The sequence below is a fragment of the Silene latifolia genome, chromosome 2 (assembly GCF_048544455.1).
Source record: "Silene latifolia isolate original U9 population chromosome 2, ASM4854445v1, whole genome shotgun sequence".
NCBI lineage: Eukaryota > Viridiplantae > Streptophyta > Magnoliopsida > Caryophyllales > Caryophyllaceae > Silene > Silene latifolia.
The window spans coordinates 83206714-83217300 of NC_133527.1; the positions used below are offsets into that span (position 1 = coordinate 83206714).

Genomic DNA, 10587 nt, shown 5'->3' on the forward strand with positions numbered 1-10587 from the left:
GCTAGATCAAGTCTTTAACAAAGCTCAAGATGAAGAGCTTTTGGTCAAGATAAAGAGGAGATCCTATCACTGAAGATCTCCAGGAAGATTAGTTAGTATAGGTCTTCATCTAATGACGGTATCTTAAGATAAGAATATTGGGAAGGTAAAGTTATAGCTATTTCACCTATAACTTTACTTACCAAACTTAAAGTTATAGCTGTTTCTACTATAACTTTAGGTAGCATTTTAATAGCACGATTTTAATAGTTTTAAAATCATTTTTCAAAGGATAAAATTCTTTTAAACATATTTCGAAATCATGTGTATCTATAGTAGAGTTAATATATGGGTTGTTATAATGGATAACTTGCATATCTCTATTGGTTAGTAAAACGACTTATGGGTCGTCATGCTACCTAGGGTTTACTAGTCTATTTAACCTAACCCTAATCCACGAAGAGAGGAATTTATCCAAGATGAGCACGGGCCTAGGGTTTCGGCTGTGAGCTGTAAACTGTTGGGTCGTGTGAGTTGTTGTGCATAAGTAATCCATCGAATCAAATCTAGCTTATATTTATATAAGATATTTTTCTATCTTAATATTATATGATTTGATTTGTTTACTTATCTAAACATCTTAAAGATATAGTTTTAGAAAACAAATAAGATTCACTTTTATCTTATTTACCTAAACTTTAATATCTTAGATTAAATTAGGAAAGAGATAAGGAATTATCTCTTGCCGCCTATCTCACGGCATCCTAGGGTTTCGTGCAAACCCTATTTCTCTCTTCTATTATAAATACACTTGATCATTCCTTATTTAAGCAAGCTTTTCGAAATACAACAATCTTTGCAAAACATATTTGAGTTTAATTCTTAATTGTCTTATTGTTTTGTTTTTGAAAATATTGCGAAAAGTCGTGCTCTTTAAATTGCTTATCTCTCTTAAGGTTACGTCATAAGATAATAGTACTTTATATTGTTTCTTGCTCGTTCAGTTGTGTGAACACTTAGAAGAACAATCAAGTGCTTTCTTAGTAACTTAAGATAGTCAAAATCGAATATCTAGTGATATTCAAATCGAGTTATAGTTTGAGTTAACTATACGAGTTGGGTTGATAATTTTGTAATCCGGAGTAAGGTACTAAAATTATTAATCGAGAATAGTGGACGTAGGCTTCGACGTGTGAAGCTGAACCACTTCAAATATCGTGTGTCCTTGCAGTTTTCATTTCAGTCATTTCTTTACGTTCATAATCATTTAGTTAATTAGTTAAAGTTTAATCAATAAACTTTAAGTAATTAATTACCTTGATATAAAATAAAAAGTAGGCATAATTTTTAAATACTCAATTCACCCCCCCCCCCCCGAGTATTTCGGGTGTGATAGACTCTTCAATTGGTATCAGAGCCTCGTGCTCTTGATTACCTAACCGCAAAGAGGCTAGATCCGTCTATCTTTTTATCTTTTTATTTTATTCTTATTCCGCTGCCTTACACGTGTGAAATGGATTCCAAGTATCTTAAGTGTCCCGTCTTTGATGGGAAGAATTATGGACTTTGGAAAAACATGATGACACACTACATAAAAGGACATGATTGGGAGTGCTGGACGATTATAAAGAACGGACCACATAAAATTTTGGTCGCATCTTCGGAAGGCACTACCTATGAGAAAAAGGAAGAAGACTATGTTGAGGCTGATTACAAGAAGGCTGAGAAAAACTCAAAAGCGATAAGCCTGTTACAAAACAGCATGACATCGACTGAATTCGATCGTTTTTCTTCTTGCACTTCGGCCAAGGAAATATGGGATGGTCTTGAATTGGCCTATGAAGGAACGTCGGTTGTAAGGAAATATCGCATTGACTTGCTGATTCAAAAATACGAACTTTTTAAAATGGAAAGGAATGAATCACTTGATAGCATGTCAGCACGATTTTCTACTATAGTCAATGAGCTCAAAAATCTTGGTAAAACTTTTAACTCCGAGGATATTGCTAGAAAAGTACTTAGGAGTTTAACCAAGAAGTGGCGTCCCAAGGTCACGGTCATGGAAGAAGTCAGAGATCTTACTTCTCTTTCTTATGCAGAACTTATTGGTGCTCTCATGGCTCATGAACTCGTCTTGGAAGACGATGAGGCCGATGCCAGTAACACTAAAAGCATGGCTTTACAAGCTTCTGCCAAGGAAGAAGAAGATGTCGAAATAGAGGACGAGACAGTGTTATTTGCTAAACAATTCAACAAACGCATCTTCAGAAATAAGCAAGCAAAATCGTTTAACAACAATAACAACAAATTCTCTAATAAGAAAACGTCTGAGTCAAAGAATACGTTTGCTAATAGAGGATGCTTCAAGTGTGGAGAATCCGGTCATATGATTATGGATTGTCCCACATGGGAGAAAATTAAAGACAAAGCAAAACGTGAGAAGACCAAGAAGGAATTCAAGCAAGTGATGATAGCATCATGCTGGGGAGATCTCGACCCTGAGGACGACGAAGCATCAGAAGAAGAAGAAGTCGCTAACCTATGTCTAAGCAACGTTAGTCTTGACCTCTTCTCAGACGATGATAAACATAGTGTGGACTCCTACTGCTGCTTCCTAGGAGATTCCGATTCAAAAGAAGAAGAAGAGGTAAGTTATCTTGAACTTAAGAAGAGTGTTAAGAAATTGCCTAAGAATGCTTTAATTGAATATTTTGAGCAATCTCTTGATAAGTGTCACGAACAAGAAATGGAATTGAAAGACTTGAAAGAACAAATCCTCGATATTGCTGAAGAGAATCATCTCCTTAAAACAAAGAAACAGAAGAATACCGTAAGAAAAATTGAACAGGAAAGACCAAAACCAAACGCGGAAAGTAAACTTTATTGACGGAGAATTAAACTAAACTAATTAAAAGTTCAACCTTTGTGTGATGAACCCTAATTGCTTCCCTAAAATTCGATGATCCTTCTGAAACCTAAAGTTACATTATATAGATAGTCTTACGTACCTTTTATTCCTAAAACCTAATTACATTGGGCTTTCTCGTTTTCCAAATTTGCGTCAGAATCACGGTGTGGTCAATCGACCACTAAGACCAGTCGATCGACTGAACGTCGCTGAACAGTAGCTTCTAATCTATTTCAGGAATCGCGCTCTGGTCGATCGACCATGTAGGTAAGTCGATCGACTGCTCTAGCTGGTACTTTGCTCTAAAAGCCTCATAAAGTTGTCTTTCAGGCCTCGATACGCGCACCAAGTTTGCTTCCCGAGTCTTTACTCCATGTCAAATGCAATGCTAAGTACTCGGGGACGGATTTGGCTCATTTCCCGCTAGATTCTTCACATTTCTGCAATATTACACAAAAACACGAAAGTAGACGGAAATAGGGAAAATAATAGCATAAACTACATAATTGAGCTCTGAAATGCGTGTAAAATATGGTGTAAAACATCATATAAATGACACGCATCAAACTTCCCCAAACCAAATCCTTGCTTGTCCCCAAGCAAGAACTAGACTCGATCCTAGGACCTAATGGAACGATTTCAATCTCAGAGCGAAATGCAACTGTAAAGCCTAAACCAGTTTAATGCAACAACTAACAATCAATTAGCAATATGAATCATGCAAACGAGTTATGTAGTCATTAAAAACTGCTGAACCGTCAACTATAGAGACTTATCATCATGGACTCTCACGGGTCGCTCATATCACACATAAGCACAGGTGAATATATGTAAAGATAGAAAGAAGTAATTTTGTAATGACTCTCACCTAACTACGACCTATAGAACATGCATGCAGTCTAATATTAAAATAATCTCTACAACCGTACATATGCATTCCAACCAAACAAATGACCATGACACAAGCCGAGGTAAATATGGATATGTGAGGTATGGACAGGAAGGGCTAAGATAAATTTGGATAAAAACCGAGTTAAAAGCCAAGCTAGTAACTAAGGGAACCAAATTATTACAACATCCAACTTCTTGCTCAAGATTTCAATCGAAACGGTGCTAATAGTAAGCACGAATCTCACAATTTCCACACTTAGTCAACTCCCAATAAGAGATAAATACAACATGGGAGCAAAAATTGCCATTTAACAAGACTTTGAATTATGCGATTTTGATTTTTTGCTTTCGCTACTGCAGCAAGCAGTCGATTGACCAAGTGGGACGGTCGATCGACTGATTCTCTTTTTTTCCGAATCATTTTTTCTTTTTTTTTCTCTTTTTTTTTTCTTGTCCTTTTCATCTTCCCAACATCATCTCAAAATGAGCATTAGCTACCAAAAACGAAATACCAATCCCAAGACCATAAACTACTAGCTTGACAAGGGCAGGCTAAATGTAGGATGTAGTAACGGGACAAAAAGGCTATTTTTGGCAGTGTGGAGCTTATGGGCAAAATGAATAAAGGGGTGACCTCTTCTACATGTGTCAACTAACCATGACCCCGAATGCATACAGGTATTAAGCAGATTAAGTTCATATTTATGCACATTGATATGACATGTATTACATGGAGTAACTACTCACATTCCTAGATAAACCGGTCATGAATGTCACCAGTTATAAGCTCTAAACCTTAGAAATATAAGTAGTTTGCCATAAATCTAAGTCAAGTTTAAAGTTCAGCAAATAAATTTAACAAAAACTCGTAAACTATGCATATATGATTCTACTAATAACATGTCAATTAGCAAGGCTTAGGCATAAACAGATGAAAATGCAATGTCATAATTGAAATACTACCGTTCCGACTCAACCTATATGCTAAAATAAACGTGCAATTTTTTGAATTTTTGAAATTTTTGAATTTTTTGTATAAATAAGAAATGAAATAACAAATGCAAACTGAAGTGCAATAAATGTGAAACAGAAATGCGATAAAACATGTTAATGCAATGCGCAAAACCCTTCCCCAAACCAAATCACACAATGTCCCCATTGTGCAAAATCATATAAGAAAATAAAAGGGAAACGGGAATTTGCGATAAATTAACTAAATAAGACATGAAGTTTAAACTCGGAAACTCACAAGACTTTAAGCGCAGCAAAAGGAAACCTCCCCAAACCAGGCGTGAGCTAGGAGGTTTCAAAGAGTCAAAGAATGCTACTATAGGTACCTGAAAAGAAACAAAAGTACCGCGCGTAATTCCGAGAAAACAATTTACGAAACGCAAAATTATGTGCAAAATAAGAAAACGGAAAGTTATATGACCTTAGAGAGAGAGAGATGAACGTACAACTTAGAGAGAAGGACGATTTAGGGGAATTCAATTTTGATTAGCAATGGCTCGTCAAAAACGTAATCAACCTAAATCTAGTAGAGTGATTAGATTAATAACAAATAATAATTCTAAAAAAACACCAAAAACACAGATTAATAGTAGTAATTCACATAATAATCAATCAGGTTCTAGGTTTCAACGTCTTGCTACTGAAATTGAGGATCCTCAGGTTGATATTCAACTTGATGATCACGTTTTGGATGCAGATGGTGAAATCAGACCTTTCTCACTGAGTAATGGCATGGAATCAATTGCGGAGGAAGACTCTGATGATGGGAGCGTATGGACAGAAGTCTCGCGCTCTGGTTCTGCAACATCTGATAGGGTAAGTCCTTTGCGATTGACTAGTGCTGACACTGATGCGGAATTAGAATTCTGGTCTACTGCGGTGTACTGTTACGTGTTGGGTGCTAACCCACCGTTCAAAATCATTGATGGATTTGTGAAGCGGGTCTGGGGATATACTGAGTATGATCGAATTTCGTTTCATTCGAACGGTATATTCCTGGTTCGTTTCAAAACGGAAGAAATGAAGTTAAGAGTATTACAATCTGGGCCTGTTTTTTTTGATAATAAACCTGTAGTAGTTAAGGAGTGGACTCCTTCTGCTAAACTGGTTCGTGAAGCAGTTGATATGGTGCCTATTTGGATTAGATTCTATGGGCTTCCTCTGAAGTTTTGGGGGAATGCGTTGCTGAAGATTGCAGGATTGGTAGGAAAGCCAATTCGTAGTGACAGCAATACTCAATTGAAAACTTTCATTGGGCATGCGAGAGTAATGGTTGAGGTTAAGATGGGTGGAGATTTACCTGATGTGATTGAGTTTACTGATGAACTTGATGTCACCCACAGGCAAATTGTTCACTATGAATGGAGACCAACAATTTGTCTTGATTGTAAAGGAGTTGGGCATTTGGCTCGAGATTGCAGAAAAAAAACAACGGCAAAGATGTGAAGAAAGTGTGGGTGCCTAAAGCAAGGGCACAACAACCTGTTGGTGTACCTGCTCCACCTGCACCAAACCCACCTGTCAGGCCATTAGTTGTGCAGCCTCGTTCTCAGTCTGTGCTTCCCAGAGGTTTAGTTACTCCTCAACCAGCTGCTTTCACCCCTTTCTCACCTATAAGGGTGCTTACCAAATTCTCAAGGCAGGGTGGTATGAGCACTGGCACTGGGAGAAGGACTTTTCTGGAGGTTTTGGAACATTCAGTTCAGTATAGGAAAGTGGTAGAGGAGGACATGGCTGGTCCTAGCACATTAATTGAGAATGGGTAGCATTGGGTTTTGGAATGTGCGGGGTCTGAATAGTGTAAATAAACATAAGGATATTAGATGGTTTTTGCATTCGAATAATATTGGAGTCTTTGGTTTTTTAGAAACTAGAGTTAGGAGCTCTGCTATTAATAAAGTGCATCAGAGCATTGGGGCTCAATGGACTATGGTGCATAATAATGATAGTCATGAGGGTGGTCGAATATGGATTCTTTGGGATTCTGGTAATTATGCTGTTGATGTTCTAGGGAGTGAGGCTCAGGTGATTCATACTAAAGTTACCTATCTGCCTACTGGTGTTGTGTGGTGGATGTCCATGGTTTATGGTTTTAATAGACTTGCTGATCGTGCTATTTTATGGCAATCTATTAAAAATATGAAGTGTTGTATTAATGGGCCATGGGTAGTTATGGGTGATTTCAATAATGTATTGGCTATGAATGAAAGAATAGGATCTGAGGTATCTGCTGCTGAAGTGAGGGAGTTTCAGGAGTGTGTGGATGTGTGTGGACTGAATGACATCCCTGCTCAGGGTGCTTTTTTCACTTGGACCAATAAACAGGAGGTAGGGGATCTGAAGTTTAGTAGAATTGATAGAGCACTAGTGACTGATGAGTGGCTCCTTCATTTTCCTAACACCATTACTATGTTTCACCCTGAAGGGTTATTTGACCATTGTCCTTGTACCATGACTCTGAATCCTGATGTTGCAAGGAACAAGACCACGTTCAAATATTTTAATATGTGGGGCAAGGATCCTGGTTTTCTGAAAATCATTCAAGATGTGTGGAGTATTCCTTTGTATGGGGTTAAAATGTTTCAGTTGGCCAAAAGGTTGAAATTGCTTAAGAAACCTTTGAAGGCTCTTAATTCTGAAGCATATGCTGGTATTGAGACTTCTTCCAAGGTGGCTTTGCTTCACCTTCACAGGATGCAAGGTCAGCTGCAGCTTGATCCTACTAATCTTGGGTTCCAACAACAAGTGAAGGAGGCTACTGACCTTTACAGAGATAGGGAAGGGGCATTGAGGAGTTTCTTATCCCAGAAAGCTAAAGCTCAATGGTTAAGTGAAGGTGATGATAACACCCATTATTTCCATAGTGTTATCAAGGCTAGGAGGATGCACAATAGAATTTTGGGGATTCATGATTTGGAGGGTAACAATCATACTACTCCCTCTGCAATTGAGGGGGCTTTTATTTGTTACTATAAGTCTCTATTGGGGTCTAACAGGAGGGTTACTAAGGTCCATAAGGGCACTGTCCAGCAGGGGAAGTTGGTAACCAATGCACACAGTGTTGTTCTTACATCACCTGTGACTGATAAGGAAATTAAAGATGCTCTTTAGTCCATACCTGCTACTAAAGCACCTGGACCAGATGGCTTTTCTTCTCAGTTTTTCAGAGATTCTTTTGATGTCACTGGGAATGATATTATTGGGGCAGTACAGGAATTTTTCTCCTCTGGTAAAATGCTCAAGCAGATCAATTCCACCACACTTACTCTCATCCCTAAGAAGGCTAGGCCTACTACAGTGGCAGATTTTAGACCCATTGCTTGTTGCAATGTGGTTTATAAAATTATCTCTAAAGTGATCTGCACTAGACTTGCTACTGTTCTACCTGATATTATCAGTGAGACTCAGAGTGCATTCATTAAAGGGAGAGACATAGTTGACAATATTCTCATTTGCCATGACCTTGTAAGATTGTATAAAAGGAAGGCTTGTTCTCCTCGTTGTATGATGAAGGTGGATCTCAAAAAAGCGTATGATTCTATCGAGTGGGATTTTATCAAGCAGATGTTGCAGGCTCTAAATTTCCCAGACCAAATGATTCAATGGATTATGGAGTGTGTTACCACTCCTTGGTATACTTTGTCTCTTAATGGATCAAACTTTGGGTATTTCCAAGGAAGAAGAGGGATTAGGCAGGGTGATCCCATGTCCCCTCTTTTGTTTACTATTTGCATGGAGTACCTTAGCAGGATTTTGGCTTATGTTACTAATTCTATGGAGTTTAGTTACCATCCTCTCTGTAGAGCAATTAGACTGAATCATCTGTGCTTTGCAGATGATCTTCTAATGTTCTGTAGGGGTGACAAGACTTCCATTATCACTATCCTTCGAGCATTTGCTACATTTTCTAAAGCTTCAGGTTTGGAGATTAATCGTGAGAAGTCTGATATTTACTTCAATGGTATGAGTAGTGCTGATGTTCAGTATGTCTTAAGGATATCTGGGTTCAAAGAGGGACAGTTTCCTTTCAGATACCTTGGTATTCCAATCTCGTATAAAAGAATGGCAGTGGGTGATTGTTCTAGGCTAGTTGAGAAGATTGTGCTGAGAATTCGTGGTTGGGGTGCCAGGAAGTTAAGTTATGCTGGCAGACTTGTGCTAGTTCAGGCTGTTTTGTCTCAACTACATAGCTTTTGGACTCGTATTTTTATCATACCTGCTACTGTGATGGACAGGATTAACCACATTTGCAGGAACTACCTTTGGTGTGGGTCTGATGAGTTCCACAAGACACCACCAGTAGCTTGGGATAGAGTCTGTACTGCTAAAAAGTATGGAGGACTTGGCATTGTTAATGGGAAAAACTGGAATCTGGCAATGTTGGGCAAGTATGTATGGTGGTTAGCTGAGAAAACTGATCATTTATGGATACGTTGGGTTAATCACATGTACATTAAAGGACAAAATTGGTTGGATTATTCTCCTACGGTTAGTTCCAGTTGGACTTGGAGGAAAATTTGCCAAGTCAAAGATATACTTAAACCTGGGTATTGTCAAGGCAAATGGAGTACTAATGCTGGGGTTTATACTGTTTCTGTTGGGTATACTTGGCTGCAGGGTAATCAGGTACCTGTACCATGGTATCCTGTTATCTGGAACAGGCTCAACCTCCCCAAGCACTCTATCATAGGTTGGCTGGCTATCCAATGCCGTCTTTTAACAAAGGATAGGTTGCTCAGATTTAACATCATATCAGATGGGTATTGCGATATGTGCTTAGATCATTTGGAGGATCATAATCACTTGCTCTATAGGTGCAGATTTAGTGCTTGCTGCTGGAGGCTGCTGGCAGATTGGTTGGATATCAATCTACCTGATACTGATATTCTGAACTGGTGTATAAGGTGGAGGTGTCGTTCCTTGATGAAAAAACAGATAGTTATCACTACTATCATGGCTATGATTTATCAAATATGGACTGCTCACAATAGTTGCAGAGTGGACAGCAGAATGGTTCATCCAAAGTTTGCGGTTCAAAATGTTGTTGCAGTGGTAAAGAGTAGAGGACAAGCATGGAAATGGACGTCTAAATTTCAACATTTGCATTGGATGCCCTGGATGTAAACCTAGTTTAATTTTCTGTTGGTTTCAATGCCCTTGCTCGTGGTGAATTTGTAATGTAACCTTCTAATTATTAATATAATTTTCACATTTCACCAAAAAAAAAAATAAGAAAACGGAAGAAAAAAGAAATGAATTGGAGAATAAAGTGGAGAAAAGACTCTCTCAACTCCGCAAATTGACCAAACACAGCAGGGGAATGGTCGTGAACAAATACAGCAGCGGAAGGCGGTCGATCGACCATATAAGCCAGTCGATCGACCAGGGTGACAGGAACAGAAGCTCCTGTAGCTACGGCACAGTCGATCGACCACCAATGCCAGTCGATCGACTAAAATACCTGCTGCAAGTTTCTGATTTCTTCGATTTAGCTCAATAAATTGAGCTAATATGGTCTATGAACCTGCAAATACACATAATAACGCGCCCAAAATTGCGCAAAACCCAAAGTAACAGTCTAAAGTCTTTAAATCCTAAGCAAACTTCTTAAAGCGAAGTCTCGCGCAAACCAAAGCAATAAAAAGTCTAACAAAAGCAATAAAATGTTTCTTCTAAAAGTCTTAATCAACTATAGTTGATCAAAAATGGCCACGGAATGGCCCACTTGCTCGGCGTCTGGCTACAAGAAGTAGCCTCTACAGTGCTCATCTCCTCAGCGGGGCTCCTAATGACTCCAA

General features: G+C 38.5%; 1 protein-coding gene across 1 annotated transcript; it reads left to right on the plus strand.

The window, feature by feature from the left end:
- The first annotated feature begins 2038 nt into the window (after nucleotides 1-2038).
- Nucleotides 2039-9913, plus strand: LOC141641015 (uncharacterized). Its single transcript, XM_074449693.1, has 5 exons — nucleotides 2039-2209; nucleotides 5372-6132; nucleotides 6183-6526; nucleotides 6657-7831; nucleotides 7949-9913. Exons 1-5 carry the CDS (start codon nucleotides 2039-2041, stop codon nucleotides 9911-9913), a joined length of 4416 nt encoding a protein of 1471 aa, XP_074305794.1.
- The last annotated feature ends 674 nt before the right edge of the window (nucleotides 9914-10587 follow it).